This window comes from Salvelinus sp. IW2-2015, linkage group LG22 (assembly GCF_002910315.2).
Source record: "Salvelinus sp. IW2-2015 linkage group LG22, ASM291031v2, whole genome shotgun sequence".
Lineage (NCBI taxonomy): Eukaryota > Metazoa > Chordata > Actinopteri > Salmoniformes > Salmonidae > Salvelinus > Salvelinus sp. IW2-2015.
Window position 1 is genome coordinate 5976185 of NC_036862.1, and position 21170 is coordinate 5997354.

At 43.2% G+C, this 21170-nt stretch overlaps 1 protein-coding gene across 3 annotated transcripts in view; it reads left to right on the top strand.

Moving 5' to 3' along the window:
* The window catches only part of LOC111949708 (uncharacterized), a 387379-nt gene that overhangs the window by 48850 nt on the left and 317359 nt on the right, over nt 1-21170 (top strand). For 2 of the 3 annotated variants that reach the window (XM_070433985.1, XM_070433983.1), the window contains 4 exons: nt 850-1079; nt 4471-4799; nt 4999-5055; nt 5215-5905. In XM_070433985.1, coding sequence (XP_070290086.1) covers nt 850-1079; nt 4471-4799; nt 4999-5055; nt 5215-5537 — 939 coding nt within the window. In that variant the 3' untranslated portion in view covers nt 5538-5905. Of the gene's footprint in view, nt 1-849; nt 1080-4470; nt 4800-4998; nt 5056-5214; nt 5906-21170 lie in introns of those variants that run through there. The other variant, XM_070433984.1, reaches the window with a different exon arrangement.

Genomic DNA, 21170 nt, shown 5'->3' on the forward strand with positions numbered 1-21170 from the left:
CAGAGCTTAGGCCTATAGTTAGCCCACAGAGCTTAGGCCTATAGTTAGCCCACAGAGCTTAGGCTATAGTTAGCCACAGAGCTTAGGCCTTAGTTAACCACAGAGCTTAGGCCTATAGTTAGCCTATAGCTAAGCTTAGTTCACTGAACCTCCTCCGCTACGTAAATGTGACTCATCTTTCAGTCAAATTAAAGTAAAACAGCTAAATCGTCCGCTTGCTGAGTAGTCGTTGGTCAACCAATAAAGACGAAAGCCATACAGTACAGGGATGTATTTGTAAAGAAAAGTCTAAATATCTGACGATGAGCCTGAAACTATACATTGTCCACAGACCCATTTTCAGTCCACTCAGAATGTTTAGACAGGCCCCAGTGGGAAGTGGGTGTTCTATACTCAAGGCCAATATTCTGGACTGGTGCTTGATCTAAAAGTCTATTAGGGAGAAAATCTGCCCCATGTTTTGCTAGTAACAATTACTATTTCTATTGGTGTTTGCTTTACTTGAGCTATATGCTGTACCTTGTCATTTCCATCTGCATTGTTAGTTCTGTAAGTCCCAACCCACAACCAGTTAGTGTCTCCCCGTCTGTGTGAGCGTTAGTCAGACAATGGATAACGATAGTTCTCATTGGGTCTCTTCTATCGCTTCACACTCTGTCGGTAGAGGATGTGTGCACAGGTTGACTGGTAAGAAACTTACTCTCTTTTCTARCATGTCAACTTTCTTTTGTGATTGTGTGTGAATTTGCATGCTACCGTTTGTGAGTGCATGAAGTTGTCTGTATGTGTGTCTGTTATACATGCTGTGTGTGTTGTTACCCTGCTGACTAGTGTGTGTCTCTCTCCCAGTGCTGCGGTACAACTCCGTATGGTGTAGAGGACCGAGGGGTGCTGTGCTGTAACCAGACCTTGCACCTTGCGGTGGCGGATGGGTACCAGTGCTCCCCAGGTGGCCACTTGTATCTGCCATCCCGTGACATGGTGTGTGGCTCACGTGTTCATCTCAACGATCCAGGCAAACACTGCTGTGGGGAGGAGACATATGACCCTCAGTATGAAATCTGCTGCAACGGACACACGTGAGTAGCTCTGGAAGGCTGGAAATTGTAGGAAGTTTATCCCAAAGACGTGGGGTTATCACTGTCCGCAAGAGCAGTTCAGAGTGCCTAAGGGCAGAACTAAGGCGCTAAGAACAGCTTTGATCTCATTGTCACTAACACCTTGTTTCAGCAGMAGAACAAATATAAAACACTATGGATGCACCCACGCTCCAAACACTGGCACCGGATCGACTACTGCATAGTGAGACGTTCTGACACTATTGACGTCCTGCTGACACGTGCCATGAGGGGTGCAGAATGCTGGACAGATCACCGTATGATACTGGCTTAACTCCAGGTGAAAATACGTCCCCCCCCAACGCCTGCAGAAGTGCATCTGCACTGTACCCAGCTTGTGAAAGCTGCRGTAAGGGACGAGTTYCGTCGCTCTCTCGCTGAAAGGCTGAGGGAGACTGACCCTCTTCTGAGTGCAGAGGCCCACTCCATTGGCTACAGAGGTAGGAAACATCAAGACTGGTTTGATGAGAACTCGGACACCATCRCAACGTTACTGGACAATATGCACAAAGGGCACAGGGCTCCTCTCAACAGCCCCACATCTGCTACCCTCTGCCAGCAATGGTGTGCATCACGCAAGGACGTGCAAACAACCTTGCATGCTCTGCAGAACGAATGGTGGACGAATAAGGCACAGGAAATCCAATTTTATGCRGACAAAAACTACATGCAATTCAGCTAAAGCTATCTATGGCCCTAGAAGTCGCTCCATCCACACCCTGATGGTCTGACTCTCTTGAAGGACCAAAACCAGATCCTGATGAGGCGGGCTGACCACTTTGAAGCACTACTCAATCAGCACTCTCCTACAGACCACTCCATCCTGGAAGAACTGCATGTCCGTCTACCCATTCAAGACCTTAACACCTTTTGGAAGGTTGGTGAATGGTTATCAGCTCTCCATTCCCTCAAAAACAATAAGACTCCTGGTGCCGACAGCATCCCGGCAGAGCTACTTAAGAAGGGAGGTTACTTCTGCACCAGAACGCTCCACCAGTACATCACTGAGGTTTGGGACCGGGAGATCATCCCCCCAACAGTGGCGGGATGCAAACATTGTCACCATCTATAAGAACAAGGGTGACAAGTCCATCTGCGGCAACAGCCAGGGATATCCCTTCTGGCTGTTGCCAGTAAGGTCATCTCCAAGGTGATGCTGCCAGAGTCACAATGCGGCTTCAGAAAGAACAGGAGTACGGTCYACATGATATTCACAGCACGGCAACTCCAGGAGAAGTGYCGTKAACAMCATCAGGACCTTTTCATGGCCTTTGTCAACCTCTCTAAGGCCTTCGACACTGTGAGCAGGGWASTACTATGGGGCATTCTACTCAMATTTGTCAACATCCTTTGCCAGTTCCATGATGGGAGGATGCTCGGRTGGCCATAGGAGGGCAGGAGTCAGTGCCCTTTGGAGTAAGCATTGGTGTGTGCTGGCACCTGCACTCTTTAATATCTTCCTCCTATGTGTCACCCAGCTTCTCCACAAGGAGCTTGAGGACAGCAGCGGGTTGCGGTGGACTTAAGGCTGGATAGAAACCTATTCAACATCCGGAGACTCCAAGCAACCATCAAGGTTGTTACGGGATGGGTTATTGAGCTGCAGTATGCTGATTGATGAATGTGCTCTTGTGGCMCACACTCCGGAAGACCTTCAGTCTGTCCTTGAAATGGCTGTGAGGGTCTATAACAGAATTGGACTGTCAATCAACACCACCAAGACAAAGGTGGTCTGCCAGTGGAGATCCAGCCTTCCACCCGCCATGCCTGTTTTCACCATTAAACACAAATCACTGGCAAAAGTCGCTGTCTATCAAGCCATCTGCATCACCACACTTCTTTACAGTTGTAAAGCCTGGGTAACTTACAGTCGCCCCGACAAGCAGCTCGAGCGATTCCACAAAAGATGCCTGCAGCAATCCTATGAATCACCTGGTGCAACCATGTGCCGCATACAGAAATAYTTGCTAAGACCAACTGCAAGAGTATGGAGGCCATGGTAACCCAACACCAACTGTGCTGGCTTGGGCGTGTCATTAGAATGTCTCAGGAGCGCTTGCCATGGAATATCCTGTATGGTCAGCTACATCTTGGCCGGCGGTCTGCAGGGGGGCAGATGAAGCGCTACAAGGACCAGCTGAAAACGTCGCTGAAGAAGTGCAACATCAAACCCACAGACCTGGTGGACGCCGCTGCCGACCGTTCCACCTGGTGGCAGCTCTGCCAGAGTGGTCTACAGAGGTGGGAGGAGGAGAGGAGCACAAAGAAACAGAAAAAACAGCTCAGGAGATGTACAACCATGCCTGCCCCCTCCAACACAGACTGCACATGCCCCACCTGCAATAAAGTTTGTGTATCTCGGATTGCACTCTACAGTCACCAAATAATTCACCGTTAACTCAGAAGTGGAAGTCATCATCGGATACGATGGACTAACGTTRCGTGTTTGTACTATAAYTAACTGYRGAAAGTATTTTCCCACCCACTGTATGAGACTGGGTGTGCATCTKTGTATGYTTATGTGTGAGAGACGTTGATGGATTTAATTGTGATTCAAAAGAACATTCCCACAGTCCCACTACCTCAGGATGTGGAAAAATTCTGTGGGCGGCCAAATGGATGCGCCATGTCATACAGACTACTTACTGTATGTTAGCCTCCCAGACATTTTTCAACAGGGCGTCTACTGCTGCAGCCAAAAGGTCTCCAACTGTTCTGTACTTCMCTTCCCTTGTTCCAGTCAGAGGCATTCAGACAGTTAGACAGCCAGACATCTCTTAAGACAGCTTGTGTCTGCTTTTTGGTCTCTAAGAAAGGGGTCAGACGATGGGTAGTTGTTTTTTGTACTTYGCCCTGTTGTGTGAATTGTGCTTGACCTTGGTGTCTGACTCTAGGAGGAAACTGGTTGACTCCTGTTTGGCATTTGAGGAATGTTACTAATGTATGTTCCAAGTAAATGTTGTTCATTATTGMCTGAAGTGTGTTTATTTGGAATAGAGAAAAATTTACCATGTCTGGAGGCATACCTGACAGACAGGATTTACTTTAAAAAAAAACACTTGAATCTACTTACAGTACCAGTCAAAAGTTTGGACACACCTACTCATTCCAAGGTTTTTCTTTAACATTGCAATGAGTAGGTGTGTCCAGTCTGAATTTATACCGATGCCATTACTCAATACTTTGGCCATGAAATCAATGGGCTAAAACAAATATAGCACTCAAGGAAATCATCAAAGTATAATGGGTAAAATCCATTAAATTATAAATAATCTGTACAATATGGCTCTGAGTTCACCCAACGTGACAGCTCTCTTTCTATTGGGAGGTCAAATATTTGTTCTCTGCACAGACACCACAGGTTGGGAAACATGTCCTGCTGTGGAAGGAAGGTCTACAACCAGAGCAGCGGCCAGATGAAGTGYTGTGCAGGGACTCTGTACAACCTGCAGGCTCAGGGCAGGCTCACAGAGGACACCCAGTGCTGTGGGAGTGTTCTGATGGAGGCCGGCTCCACCCAGACCTGTTGCACCGCCCCGGGGCTAGACCTGCTCTACCCTACCCAGCAAGGGTTCACCTGCTGTGGGCACCGCTATCCCAATGCCTCCCTGTGGTCTTGCTGCGCCGGGGTCCTGCATCCAAGGCCTGAACCACACAACASCACCAAGAATGTGATTCCAGGTCAGTGGGAACAGGATACAACCGATCTATGATTTATGCCACAGCTTGAGTTGCTTCTGTTTATCACTGAAAGGTCTCCGAAAGACCAACCTACAAGTGATATGAATATTGAATTCTATATCTAGTTCATATAAGATAAASGGGGTGTCTTTTGATGGGTCCCTGCTCRTTTGATTAGACTGTTGTTCAWWATCCTCAGGRCCCAGGCTTCTACCACTGGGGGATTTGAAGACTGAAGWCCTGTGTCACAGCAGAGGTAAGGCCTCCAGTTTGAAGCACAAGATGACAGGAAACATTACTCAATACTTTGATCTTTAGTAAGAACAGTGGGAAGCCCTTGAATCTACTCTCATTTTGACACTGATGTACAGTTGCTTCACAACGCTGATCTGAAAGTGTGTGTGTGTTTGTCCAGTTCTGCTGGGGACAGTGGAGAGTGTGTCCGTGAAGATGAACGAGCGGTCCATCGTGATGGTAAACGCCTGGTCTTTGCTGGCCTCACGTGGCCAWGTCAACGCCCTGCCTTCSCCTCACTACGTCACATTACCCGACCACTGCAGCKCCCCTGAACTGGTGCCRGGCAACACTTACATCTGGGTGRAAATGCCTTCCTCAGACACCATAAGATTCATCTCTGATCTCAGCGATCATTCYTCCCCTGTTCATTCCATCCTYTCCAGGTGCYCAACCTTTATCTAKCCCAGAGGAAAGAAGGCYAACCCTCTCAACAGAATATGAATTCTGGGTATTTCCATAGRCTATTGTTCAGAAATCTGTTWWGTTAACTGACGATAAGCTTAAAACTAGCATCTTYATGATCTCTCATGARCCATATCTCAGGATAAGTCATATTTTGTCTGTCTCGGTAGTGGTTTTCTGTAATATTATCACAAAAGACTGACTACATGTTTTGTTGCATTCTGTAATTGGTGCATCCMTTTTTGGATTTAKAATTCATTTACATCTACATAKTGTTTATTAAAAAATATATAATTYGTCTCATGGGTTTAGTTCAACTGTCGTACACCATCAGAACCCAAAATAAGCGTGTTTTACTCTGTAAACAATGTATACTGAACAAAAATATAAACAACCATTTCAAAGATGTTACATTGCATCAGTTMATTTATTTAAATTCTTTAGATCTTTCATTAGGATTTCACARTACAGGGAATACAGATATGCATCTGTTGGTCACAGATACCATCATAAAAAAGGTAGGGGCGTGGATCAGAAAACCAGTCAGTATCTGGTGTAACACCATTTACCTCATGCAGTGTGACACATCTCCTTTGCATAGAGTTGATCAGGCTGTTTGTGGCCTGTGGAATGTTGTCCCACTCCTCTTGAATGGCTGTGCAAAGTTGCTGGATATTGGCCGGAACTGGAGCACGCTGTCGTACATGTCGATCCAGAGCATCTCAAACGTGCTCAATGGGTGACATGTCTGGTGAGTATGCAGGCCATGGAACTACTGGGACATTTTCAGCTTCCCGGGGAATTGTGTACAGATCCTTGCGACATGGGGCCGTGCATTATTATGCTGAAACATGAGGTGATGGGGCCGGATGAATAGCACGACAATGGGCCTCAGGATCTCTTCACGGTATCTCTGTGCATTCAAATGACCATTTATAAAATGCTATTTTGTTTGTGGTCCGTAGCTTATGCCTGCCCATACCATAACCTCACCGCCACCATGGGGCACTCTGTTCACAACGTTGACATTAGCAAACCGCTCACCCACATGGCGCCATACACGTGGTTGTGAGGCCGGTTGGACTTACTGACAAATTCTCTAAAACGATGTAGGCGGCTTATGGTTGGGAAATTAACATTCAATTATCTGGCAACAGCTCTGGTGGACATTCCTGCAGTCATCATGCCAATTGCACGCTCCATCAAAACTTGAAACATCTCTGGCGYTGTGTTGTGTGACAACTGCACATTTTAGAGTGGCCTTTTATTGTCCCCAGCACAAAGTGCACCTGTGTAATGATAATGCTGTTTTAATCAGCTTCTTGATATGCCACACCTGTCAGGTGGATGAATTATCTTGGCAAAAGAGATATGCTCACTAATGGGGATGTAGGGATGTAGTCCCATGTAGCTCAGTGCAAGGGTTGTGGGCTAAGCAGGTATATAAAAAAATATTAATGTACTTGCTACTGTAAATTACTGAAATGTGAATGTAAACAAATTTGTTTAAAACAATTGAASAAAATACGTTTTTTKGTGCGTATGGAACATTTCTGGGATCTTTTATTTCAGCTCCCGAAACATGGGACCAACACTTTACATGTTGCGTTTTAATGGTGTTAGGTTAATGAAAATGTTTTGTCTTAATTAGAGTACCACAGAGATTTACACAGTTATCAAATAATCAAAGCTTGATGATTAGTTGAATATTTGAATCAGCTGTGAAGTGCTAGGGTAAAAATCAAAATGAGAGAACCTACCCATAGTACCTCCATATAGAAAAGAGAAAGGAAAAGCAGAAGAAACCACAGAGAAACCAAAGAGAAAAAGACACCCTATGAGGCATGATCATCAAGCGAAAACGCTTCTTCTCACTCAACTGGTCTAACCCCATCGTCTTCTGTAACATCACAGCTGACCTCACAAACGTATTTATTTATTTTGTTTGTTGTCCGTAGCTTATGCCTGCCCATACCATAACCTCACCGCCACCATGGGGCACTCTGTTCACAACGTTGACATTAGCAAACCGCTCACCCACATGGCGCCATACACGTGGTTGTGAGGCCGGTTGGACTTACTGACAAATTCTCTAAAACGATGATGTAGGCGGCTTATGGTTGGGAAATTAACATTCAATTATCTGGCAACAGCTCTGGTGGACATTCCTGCAGTCATCATGCCAATTGCACGCTCCATCAAAACTTGAAACATCTCTGGCATTGTGTTGTGTGACAACTGCACATTTTTATGGCCTTCCATAAAACTGAAAAACAACTTCTATCTCAAGGCCATCAGACTGTTAAACAGCCACCACTAACATTTAGTGGCTGCTGCCAACATACTGACTCAACTCCAGCCACTTTAATAATGGGAATTGATGGAAATGTATGTAAAAATGTATCACTAGCCACTTTAAACAATGCCACTTAATATAATGTTTACATACCCTACATTACTCATCTCATATGTATATGTATATACTGTACTCTATATCATCTACTGCATCTTGCCATCTTTATGTAATACATGTATCACTAGCCACTTTAAACTATGCCACTTTATGTTTATATACCCTACATTACTCATCTCATATGTATATACTGTACTCTATACCTGTCTCTTATACACATCTAGATGTGTATAAGAGACAGGTATAAGGTAGTAGTTGTGGAATTGTTAGGTTAGATTACTCGTTGGTTATTACTGCATTGTCGGAACTAGAAGCACAAGCATTTCGCTACACTCGCATTAACATCTGCTAACCATGTGTATGTGACAAATAACATTTGATTTGATTTGATAAGGAGGGAGTAACTACACTGTTTATATTCGGCCTTATTCCCTAATATCTTTCCATGGTTGAGTGCTGTGGTTTGCACTTTCAGTTTTGCGTGAATGCTGCCATCTATCCACGGTTTCTGGTTAGGGTAGGTTTTAATAGTCACAGTGGGTACAACATCTCCAATGCACTTCCTTATAAACGCACTCACTGAGTCAGCGTATAAATCGATGTTATTCTCTGAGGCTTCCCGGAACATTTCCCAGTCCGCGTGATCAAAACAATCTTGAAGCGTGGATTCCAGTTGGTCAGACCAGCGTTGAATGGTTCTAGTCACGGGTACATCTGCTGTTGGGACAGCTTTATGTAGGCCCTAACAGTTTGTGTACACCATTTGTCACCGTTATAGTGCAATTCATGTATTGTTTAGTGTTGTATTGTGTAGTGGCTTTGCTGGCATGCATCCCACTTTTTTTTGCCAAAATTTCCACTGGGTATATGAAATAGGTAAATATTAATCCATTCTTCGTTTCATGAATTTATTCATGGGTAAATAGAAATTGAAGCTTTTTTAAATGATTAATAAAAACTGTTTAAAATCAGAAAATGTATTTCATTGTTTATTTGCATACAATAGGCMCATTTCAAAAAATACATTACACCTTGACACCAAAATGAAATGTCTTCCTGCTAATATTTAGATTTTTGGAGGGAGAGTATTTGCCTATAAATAGTGATTTCATCCTCATATCTCTATTACCATCATGAATCGCAAACTGAGGAAACTCTTGGCTATTGTGGCGACCTATCAACCGTTGAACCTGCGGTGACGGCGCACCATGTGGATTCACCCCATTCTGATGACCCGCAGCCGGTATGGAGAGTACCATCATCAGGTGCAGGAGCTGCGGTTCGACGATGTGATGTTCCAGGGCTATTTCAGGCTTGATAAAGCCCAGTTTGATGACCTGCTGTCCAGGATGGGACCTCGCATTCCAAGGGAAGACACAACATTTCGGCAAGCTGAACGTCTCGCCATTTGTCTACGGTTAATATTGTCAAGCAATTCTAGAATCCTCACATGTTATTATCGATCGATAAATATATCATGAGTTAGACAATAGCCTATATGAATATATCAGAACAATAACACTGTCACATAACATTTTCATAGGCTACACTAAAAAACATTCTTTATGAGATTAATTTACATGAAATGTGTATTGACTACATCTTGGAGGTTACTGATGCTACTGTTGTATTGTGGTATTTATATATTCATTTGTGATGCTATCCTTCACATGATCCTGTTGTCACATGCTGCACATGTGTGTGCACATGCATCTATCTATCCAATGTTATCATAATTTTTTTTCCAGATATTATACTTTAGTTTCCACAATGACCTGGTGATATAAAAGTATAATAATTACATTATTCCATATTCCTTCATATTCCTTGCTACTGGAGATTCCTTCAAAACGATTGCATACTGTTACCATGTAGGGCACATCAGGAGTGTGACCAGGGACATCTGGGACTGACTCGTGGGAGAATTCATGCCTGTCCCAACCATGGACGACTGGAGAGATCCGTGGATGGCAAGCATGTGGACCTGCAAGCCACACCAAACTCTGGCTCCCTGTTCTACATCTACAAGGGGATGTTCTCCATTGTTCTTGGTGGTTGTGGATGCCAATTACCTCTTCCGGTTAGTGGATGTCGGCAGCTACGGGAGGACGAGCGACGGAGGCACTCTGGCCCACTCTACCTTTGGTCAGGCCCTCAGACATGGCACCCTGGATCTTCCTGAAGACAGCCTGATTCCTGGAACAGAGCACAAGGGACCCCAGTGTAATGGGGTCTGGTCCTATATATTTGAATTACAAATCAGCCTTTAACTAGTTAAATCGTGTTTTAGTCTACTGCAGAGTTACAATGTGTAACCATTGATGTCGCAGGACCAGGATTRGTAAACAATGTGAAGTGTATAATTGTAATACATACAGACGGACACAGCATCATTGAAAGACTGGAGTTTGATACTCCTTGTATTGGATATGACTGCAAAATAATGTTTAACAGACATTCACACTCGAACAACACCTTTATTTTCCAAGTGGTAACTTAACAACAACAACGACAAACACACACACTAGTGAGGTGCATTTCGCAAGGACTCTTGACTGACTCGATAGTCATGATTCGTTTATCTGAGTTAATTTWTGTCATTTGTTTGACCTGGATCTAGTGAGAATGTGCAGCAATAGATTGCAGAAATGAGTGGTACTAAAACTTTGGATTATCAACTTTGAGGCAGGGGTGATGTGAATTGAATTTGATATCAATTCCATGAACACTGATAGTGAAATCAGTGCAAAAATGACCGTTTTACAGGTTAWAGTGTATTACAGTGCAATAATTGTATCYTTTTTTAAATCCTCAAATAACATTTCAGACGATGAGTAATCACCATGAGGTGGCCAAGCATAAGATTAAACTAACATTGCTTCTGTAACCATTTCCTTMRGCAAACATTCAAACTATTGATTCTTAGTTTYAATTTTGGAAGTATATTTAGTCGTTGTATATTGGCCGCACATGTTTTTTTTGGCAATGGTCAGCCTTTTCATGGATGATGGTAAGCTTAAAAAAAAGAGGGGCCTGGATATGGGCCTAAGTGGGTGRTGGTGATGGCGGATCCTCCGATTCCTTCCTTGCTAGTACAAGGAACTCTTTCTCGAAAAGAGGCTTTGGTTTCTGGGGTGGGGGGTGTGACTCGTCTCTGGACAGACGGGAATTGTGGCTAAGCACTGGGAGGGAGCACTGAATTGTTTGTGGTTGACCACTTCCCTCACTCATCATTCTCTGATGCTGCGGCTTCTCCTCCGTCTCTCCCTCTTTTTCTCTTTGCCCCTGCCGCTCCTTCTCCTCCTGCCGCTCCTACTTCTCCTGTCGCTGCTACTGCCGCTCCTATTTCTCCTGTCGCTGCTACTGCGGCTCCTACTTCTCCTGTCGCTGCTTCTCCCGCTCCTACTTCTCCTGTCGCTGCTACTGCCGCTCCTACTTCTCCTGTCGCTGCTACTGCCGCTCCTACTTCTCCTGTCGCTGCAACTGCCGCTCCTATTTCTCCTGTCGCTGCTTCTTCCCGCTCCTACTTCTCCTGTCGCGCTGCTACTGCCGCTCCTACTTCTCCTGTCGCTGCTACTGCCGCTCCTACTTCCCTGTCCGCTGATACTGCCGATCCATACTATCTCCCTGTCGCTGCTACTGCGCTGCCCTACTTCTCCTGTCGCTGTTACTGCCGCTCCTACTTCTCCTGTCGCTGCTACTGCGCTCTACTTTCTCCTGTCGCTGCTACTGCCACTCCTACTTCTCCTGTCGCTGCTACTGCCGCTCCTACTTCTCCTGTCGCGCTAACTGCCGCTCCTACTCTCCCTGTCGCTGCTACTGCCGATCCTACTTCTCCTGTCGCTGCTACTTGCCGCTCCTACTTCTCCTGACGCTGCTACTCCACTTGCCTGCCTACTTTTCTCCTGTCCGCTGCTACTTCTCCTGTCCGCTGCTACTTGCCGCTCTTACTTCTCCTGTCGCTGCTACTGCCGCGCCTACTTCTCCTGCCGCTCCTACTTCTCCTGTCGCTGATACTGCCGCTCCTACTTCTCCTGTTTCACTTTCCACCCTGTTAGTTTGTAGTAATACCCCTTTAAAAAACAGCCCCTTCCCACAATGACATCACATTCAGGAAGWGTCAATCATTTTTGGGGGCGGTAAAACAACAGCGCAAAGCTAAGTAAGTGTCACTCGGTTTTATCTATATTTTAATCTTTCATGATGTTAGTCAGTATGTCTCACTCTTAAATTTCCACCCTGTTAGGCTACATTAGATGAATTTCAAAATATGTTTGACAGAAAAGTAMAAATTCTCTTTAAGTGTTTACCATTATGCTAGCTGGATCTTGATCACTCACAGCGCTATGGCTTAGCCTCCAAATTTCCACCCTGTTAATTCCCACCCTGTTTAGGCGTCTGCCGCAGTGGGCTTTCCATTCTTATTCTTTTTTTATATGATATTTAGAATTTGGTGATACCAGGAGATTTCGTTTCTTAGAGCTGGCCGCAAAGCCAAACTGAGCAATCAGGGGAGAAGGCTCTGGTCCTGATCAAGAACCCGATGGTCACTCTGACAGAGCTCTAGAGTTCCTCTGTGATGGGAGAACCTTCCAGAAGGACAATCATCTTCTGCATTATCCACCAATCAGGCCTTTATGGTAGAGGGGCCAGATGGAATCCACTCCTCAGTAAAAGGCACCTGACAGCCCGCTTGGGGTTTGCCAAAAGGCACCTAAAAACTCTCGACCATGAGAAACAAGATTCTCTGGTCTGATGAAACCAAGATTGAACTCTTTGGCCTGAATGCCAAGCGTCACGTCTGGAGGAAACCTGGCACCATCCCCACGGTGAAGCATGGTGGTGGCAGCATCATGCTGTGGGGATGTTTTTCAGAGGCAGGGACTGGGAGAYTAGTCAGGATYGAGGGAAAGATGAACGGAGGAAAGTACAGAGAAATCCTTGATGATAACCWGCAACAGAGCGCTCAGGACCTCAGACTGGGACACAGGGTCACCTTCCAACAGGACAACGATCCTAAGCCAAGACAACGCAGGAATGGCTTCGGGACAAGTTACTGAATGTCCCTGAGTGGCAAAGCCAGAGCCCGGACTTGAACATCTCTKGAGAGACCTGAAAATAGTTGTGCAGCAACGCTCCCCATCCAACCTGACAGCGCTTGAGAGGATCTGCAGAGAAGAATGGGAGAAACTCCCCAAATACTGTACAGGTGTGCCAAGCTTGTAGCGTCATAACCAAGAAGACTAGAGGCTGTAATCGCTGCCAAAGGTGCTTCAACAAAGTACTGAGTAAAGGGTCTGAATAATTATGTAAATGTGATATTTCAGTWTTTATTGAGAATACATTTGCAAACATTTCTACAAAACAGTTTTTWCTTTGTCATTATGGGGTATTGTGTGTAGATTGATGAGGCGGGGGGGAAACAATTTAATACATTTTTTAACAAAGCTGTAACGTAACAAAATGTGGAAAAAGGGGGTCTGAATAATTCAGAATGCACTGTAACTTGACATTTCTTCCATACATTGTGGGAGGATAACCAACCTTCCAATTAMTGGCAAATACATTTCTTAGCTGCTATAAATGCTAGGTTACACAGTTTCTTCTGATAACAGTCTCCAGTATTAACATTTCCAAGCATTTAGATAAACCCTCTTAAACTTTTTCAACTAGTTGGCAGTCAAAATTGCACTGATAAACGATGGGGAATTGTAGCCTCCYCGTCCTTCTGCAGTTTTCCTGCCAATGCATGCTTGTCCCAACCAAGCAYCCAAGCTAACTGGCTAAAGTTGGCTAGCTTGCTAGCTAGCTACTTCCAGACACAAATTAGAGAACACCTCACTCTGACCATTTTATTCGCCATAGCAGAGCTGGTTAGGCTGTTTACATGTAATCTAGAGCGTTCTTGACTAACTAGATGGCASCAGGGCAGTTTTGCTGAGCRTGTTTTGTCACACTGTGTTTGTTTGTTTCAAGTGTTACAAGTTTTTATTACTTAGCAAAACGGTTATATGCTGCGAGAGTTGTCACTAAACAACAGGCAAAATCTAAAATCCTACAGGATCAAAGCAATCAAAGAGTTAAATTGACATCTGCTGGTTTCCACACAATGAGATAAAGCTGGTGTGGTGCCCTCCCTGAAAGCCGAGAGGGGATACATCTGTGCAGTGACTGACAGTCTAGTCACGTTGGGCCGACTAGCCTTGGATACTTCTCTACGGTCAGGTTTTTTTTCCTGTGTTTCGCCATTCTACCGAAGTCTTCTGACTCCTCTCCTGCCTTGCTGTGCTGTGTGGTGGAAACATTCACCCRAACCCAGGCCCATTGGCTATGGAKGAACTTCCCACTCCAAATGATTTTAAAACTAGATCAGGGTTGGGATTGATGCATATTAATGTGAGGAGTTTGATGCTGAAATTGGACATGATAAAAGTCTGGGTTCACACTGCTGACCCAGATGTCTTAGTACTGTCCGAGACCTGGCTTAAGAAATCTGTTCTAAATCAGTCTATAGGCTAGGATGGTTATAATGTTTATCGATGTGACCGAAAAAGTAAGGGGGGAGGTATAGCCATCTATATTAAAGACAGATATGTGGTTACTGAACTAAGGTCTTTATCTTAACCAAAACAGTTTGAGTTTTTAGCATTGAAGCTGCAGTTATCGAAAGCTGTGACCTTAGATTTGATAGGATGTTATAGACCTCCATCTGCAAAAGTAGATGGAGGTCTATAACATAGTAGGCCCTGGATTCTCTGGCTGAATTGGTGCGTGKTTGGGGGGGAAATKAAATGGTCCTCATGGGCGATTTAACCTGGGATTGGTTATCTCCAAACTCTGAGGCCATACATAACATTTTACTCAAATTATAAATGCAGTCACAAGACTCAATCCCAAAGACATCTCTAAGTCAACACTTATTGATTTATTCTAACAAACAATCCGCATAAATACTTGGCCRTTGGTATTTTCGCTAATGATTTAAGTCATCATTGTGCAGTTGCTTCTATTAGAGACACCAAAATCCCCAAAGTGCCCTCTCGGTTCATAGTCAAACTGTCACGACTTCCGCCGAAGTCGGTTCCTCTCCTTGTTCAGGCTGCGTTCGGCGGTCGACGTCACCGGTCTTCTAGCCATCGCCGATCVACCTTTCATTTTCCATTTGTTTTGTCTTGTTTTCCCACACACCTGGTTTACATTTCCCTCATTACTTGTCGTGCATTTAACCCTCTGTTCCCCCCATGTCTGTGTGAATTGTTCATTACGTTTATTGTGTGACGCGTCAGGCAGTTTTTTTCCCGGGTATTGTTTTGAACCCGTGGTATTGTATTGTTGTACATTATTTTGTGTGACTAGGGCACTATTCGCTTTTGCCTTTGGCTGGAGTGTTGTGACGCTGTTGCGTCCGACTGTTTTGCTTCTGCCAATTTAAAGTGTGCCTGTTCACTCATCTCTGCTCTCCTGCACCTGACTCCAGCTGACCAGTTGCGCACACAGTCTGACACAAACAAAATTGTATGCAGTTCTGTGAGCAGGCATGCCTGCATCAATTTGACATGCAACTGGGATAGGATTGTACTTATTCCAGATATCGAAGATGCATTCTCCTATTTTCAATCTATGTTTTTTCTGCTATCTGTGACAAACACGGCCCTTTTACCAGGTAAAAGGTAGAGATAATCCCTGGTTTACAGGGGAATTATCTGATTTGATYCAAGCTTCTATTTACGAATCTACCAAGGCAAACCTCAATAACCTGACGAAATTATGGAAAACCATTAAATCCATGAATGCTRGCACGAACTCCTCTGGTCTTCCGCTGAAATTGACCTCAAATTCAATGGATGTGACTGACAAGAATAAACTGCTTGACATGTTTAATGAGCATATTGCTGAAGCTGGGCATTTATTTGATAATGAACTGCCTCCTAACATCTCAATTGAGGCTGTGAATGAAAATGCCGGCCTCTGGTTCATCCATTTCATTTTACCGAGATTGAGCTTTCAGAAGTTGTAAAGGAACTCAAATCTATTGATATTAAGAAAGCATCTGGCCAGGATGAATTTAACCCATATTTAAAAAATAATTGGTGAACAGATCATTGCTGCCCCTCTCACTTACATATTAAATCTTTCATTGGCGAAAAATACCATTACTAAAGTCTGGAAAGCAGCCTATGTCATGCCTTTACATAAAGGTGGAGATCTGTCCCAGTTGGAAAACTATCATCCCGTAGCTAAACTGTCTGCACTAGCAAAGGTTTTGGGAAATCTTGTGAACTCACAATTGAAAGACTTTCTTGCTAATAACTCAGTTTTATCTCAATTCCAGTCGGCTTTTAGAGCCAAGCATAGTACAATTACTGCTGTAAGTAAGGTTGTAGGTGATATTCTAGATGCTCAGGACAAGAAGAATCACTGTTTCATCTTTTTATTGACTTTTCGAAGGCCTTCGGCACTGTTGACCATGCCCTGCTGTTGAATARGCTAAAAAGGGTTGSTTTAAGTGTTGATGCATTGGATTGGTTCSAAAACTACCTTTCTGACAAAACACAGTRTGTAGCTAACGAGGGTATGAAATTTGAGTTTCGAAGGCTTACRAAAGGAGTTCCCCAGGGCTCAGTTTTAGGTCCGATCCTTTTTACACTGTGTATAAGTGATATAGGGAAGACCGTTGATTCTGCAAATCTCCATCTGTATGCTGATGACACAATTATTTATTCTAGYGTATCTAATATTGAGAAGGCTTTTCTGAACTTACAGTTGGCYTTTGATGTTATTGAAAGGCAGCTTTTCTAATTGAAACTTGTGCTTAATGAAAGGAAAACAAAGTTTATGCTTTTCTCTTCCCTGAAAGTAAACAGATGGAGTGACTTGCAGATTTGAACTATAACAGGCCAGTAAATTGATAGGGTCACCTCCTATAAGTATCTTGGGATTTGGTTAGATGAAAAGTTGCATTTTAAACAGCACATTGATAACTTGACCAAGAAACTGAAGTTGAAATTTGTTTCTATTTCAGGAACAAATCTTGCTTTTCAAAGTTAGTCAGAAAATATCTTGTTTAAAGCACCTTTTTTTAAAATCAGTGCTGGATTATGGTGATATTGTCTATATGCAGGCCTCAGCAAGTACTTTAAACTCTGGACACAGTGTATCATGGTGCTTTAAGATGTATTACAAAKGCTAGATCACTTACCCATCAYTGTGATTTGTATGCTATGGTGCAATGGAACTCTCTCTCAACCAGGAGGCTAAAGCATTGGTACACTTTTGTGTACAAAGCATTTGTATCTCTGTTCTTTACTGACCAGATCAGTCACTCAATATAGTCTTCGTTCACAATCGCTGCTGTACTTGTCTGTTCCTAAGGCTAGAACTGAGATGGGGAAAACATATTTTTCCCATAATGCCCCTTCATCTTGGAACATGCTTCAGAAGACTTTAAAGTTAGGGGAGTTCATGTCCTTGTCTGTTTTTAAGACTCTGATCACAACACTGTTTGTGACAACTGCAGTTGTTTCTAATCTTCAATTGTATCTTTAACTTGTGACACTTTGTCTTTTGTGTGTATTCTATATTTTTTTGTAATGTTTTATGGACACGCTGCTATTTATTTCCCTGTTTTGCCTTCTTGCAAGGTCGCCGAAAATGATATGAGKGGAAAAAATCAGTCACTCACCCACTCCTCCAATGGCATGACATGACATCCTCCTAGCAGCTATCTAGCTAACGTTAAGCTCCGTGTTTTTAGCTTTCTACATAAATAGATACGCTAGTCTATTAGCCACGTTATGACTGACTTGTGATCATTGCCCTTGCTAGTTTGTATTGACATTCCCAGCCTTAGTTACATTTGTTMGTTTTTGTCCAGATTATTGAGTCATTGAAACTGAAACAGTTCATCTCGAATGGAGGCAGAAAATAATGTACCAGGCCAGCTGTGATATACAACGCGATAGCAATATTTTTTGGACTACCAAGAAATGTATTGGTGAATTATATTAATGATGCATTGAACTGCATCCATCTATTCTGCCAACTGTAGGATTCGAAATTTTGAACATTGAGATATTAAAGACATGATAAGTTAGATCAGACGCATAGCATATTAAGGAGTGAGATCTGTAGAAATACAGAGTGGCTGTGGAATGTGCTGGGTGGACAAGAGGAGATCAAAGGATTGCTATAGGGGAGGCAGATGGACATCTGTGGACTAGGCGAAGGAGGGGTTGAGGTCAGGAGGTGAGGTCGGATCCCCTGAAGGGAGTAATAAAGGTTTACTACCCTCTTCCTGTGGAACCATAAGATGTAAGGATTGGAGAGGAGGAGTGTCTTAAGTGAGATATATATATATATATATATATATATATATATATATATATATACCAGTGATGGTGAGAAATGTTTGGCTGTCTGAATTACAGCTGTACAGACCCTTTGGTCAGAATTAAACCTGGTTAAGCTTCTCTAGAGTCCGTGAGTTATTTACTCTGCTGTCAGTTCCTCTTTAAACTTCAGGTCACAGGCTACTTTGTTTGCTAAACGTGAAATATTTTTTGCAATTGTAAGTAATAGTTGTACATTGCGATAGGGAAATGCTTAATGGTAGTGTTTTTGTATTCTTATGATTGGGACCTACTGGCTTATTATGTCAGAGTTTATGGACTGCTTATCCTTTAACATCGTGCTGTGTGTGACTACTGTCTTTCCATCGGCCATATGCAGTGATTGTAGTGGTGCCTGGAGAAGTGTATACTCAAATGTTGCCAAAAAGTTCCCAAATTACCCACCCAGCTAAGGAAACCCTGTGTGAAAAATCCTGTTTTCCTATGGATTTTTCAGATTTTCACACAAAGTCACACTTAAAAAAAAAGAAAAATGGATGGTCTAAGTCCACAACAATGCTTAAACCATTTTAATCTGATTGGGTGGGCCTGAGGGCCTAGTTCCCCAGGGGGTGGGCCTCTGTCCACCCAGGCCCATCCATGTCTACGCCCCTGATGCAAACTGCGAATGGTGACAATGTCGCATTAATGCAATTACACAAAATACAAAACATACGGGGCAGCAGATTGTCAAAAATAAAATGGCACGTTATCCAAACAGGTTGTTGCATGGAAGCCTTTAGCCTAGCGTATTTACTTCACACAAAGTCTCCATAATTTCTAAGCACACGCGTAATTGACACTGCCGGACTGCACACGAGACCTGAGACCCAAATGCAGTTTAGAGTTCTCCTCAGAACTGAAAATTAGATCCCGGTCCTACCCAAGCCCGGTGAGCTGAAGCCCGAGCTCTGGCCTGGTCCGACATCACAGAATTTAAATCAAGTTTATTTTATCAAGTTTATTTATATAGCCCTTCGTACATCAGCTAATATCTCGAAGTGCTGTACAGAAACCCAGCCTAAAACCCCAAACAGCAAGCAATGCAGGTGTAGAAGCACGGTGGCTAGGAAAAACTCCCTAGAAAGGCCAAAACCTAGGAAGAAACCTCGAGAAACCTAGAGAGGAACCAGGCTATGAGGGGTGGCCAGTCCTCTTCTGGCTGTGCCAGAAATGAGACTGAACSCGGAAAAAAWGCCAGATTTCTAGAAAACAGTTACCTATATTGATTTAAACTATTGTTGAACAACACGGCGGAGGCGGGTGGCAACTGTGTGAGGCAACACAATCTCACACTCAATTCGTGCAAATATGAATTAGTATTTCAGAAGATTTTATGTATTTGTGTGCGTTTTTGTGTCGCTTAATTCGTGTGAAAAGACACACAGTTTGTTCGACTAAATTTGAAGGAAAATACATTTCTGTGTAAATGAATTCATCGGAAAATACATTTTTGGGAGGCAAACTTTGGAACAAACTTTTGAAGTTATTAGATCAATGCATGATGAGCAATGGTGCCTTTTTTGTTTTATATATATATATATATATATATATATATATATATATATATATATATATGTATTAACAACCCAATATTCTTCATCAAACAGGTTGTCACCAAAATAATTATAATATAATTGTGAGGAGACACGGACCAAGGCGCAGCGTGAGTTGGGTTCCACATATTCATTCGAGTGAAACTTCTACAAAAACAATAAACAAGCAACGAAACGTAACATAAGTGGTGCAACTAGCACACACACAAACAATATCCCACAAACACAGGTGGGAAAAATGGCTACCTAAATATGATCCCGAATTAGAGGCAATGAATACCAGCTGCCTCTAATTAGGAACCACACAAAACACCAACATAGAAATATTGAACTAGAACACCCCCTAGTCACACCCTGACCTACTACACCATAGAGAACCAAGGGCTCTCTATGGTCAGGGCGTGACAATAATAGTAGCCTTACGTCGTTGTTTTAAAAAATTAACACCAATATTGTTTTCTATGCTTGTTTTCACTTAATACTTTGGGATACTAGTGCATGTAGTCAGAATGGCCCTTTTTTCGTGTAGGCAACAATAGGCCTACATGATTTTCTTCATAACGCATTTTGTGGAGCCTACATTACACCATTTTCTTCATAATGCATTTCATACAAGGCTACAATTTTTCGTGTACATTACACCATTTCTTTCTTAGTGAGTTTTATACARGGCTATGTCAAATTTTCTGAGGGTTGCCAGACTAAAGCCATTCGGCTATGGGTTTCACAGCCCTATAATAATGATACTATCAAGCATAGGTGGAAATCCCAGGGGGGACGGGGGACACACGACCCCCCCATCTTGGGAAAAATATGATTTGTCCCCCCCAATATATCACTGTAAACATAACCATGCAATTTCAATAATATTAATAATACGCAATGAAAGCACTTGTGCTGATTATAGACACTTAATAGCGCGTTTTTAAGTTTCAAAATATTGCGATCTCCCGCCCTTTGCCTCACAATGGTTTGATCCACTGCCCCCCCCCCCCCYCYYYSCTATATCAGTTTATTCCAAGATCAGCATGCAGCTGTAGTGCTTCGAAGTCCCTGTGATAAGGTTAGAGATAAACTGAACTCCAAACTGAACAGGACTACACTCTCTTCTACCATTGTCGTAAATATCTTTAATGGCCTCTTTGCAAAAGCTAAATTGTTGCTACGGGACTTTGAAGCACCTGTGTGCCGATCTTGGAGTAAAGTGACGACAGCAAAGATTATAGCAAACACCACAGAAACGGAATTGGTGCTAGCTCAGCAAATTCAGCTATTGGGGAAAGCCAGCCAATATAAAACGAAAGCATAAACTATA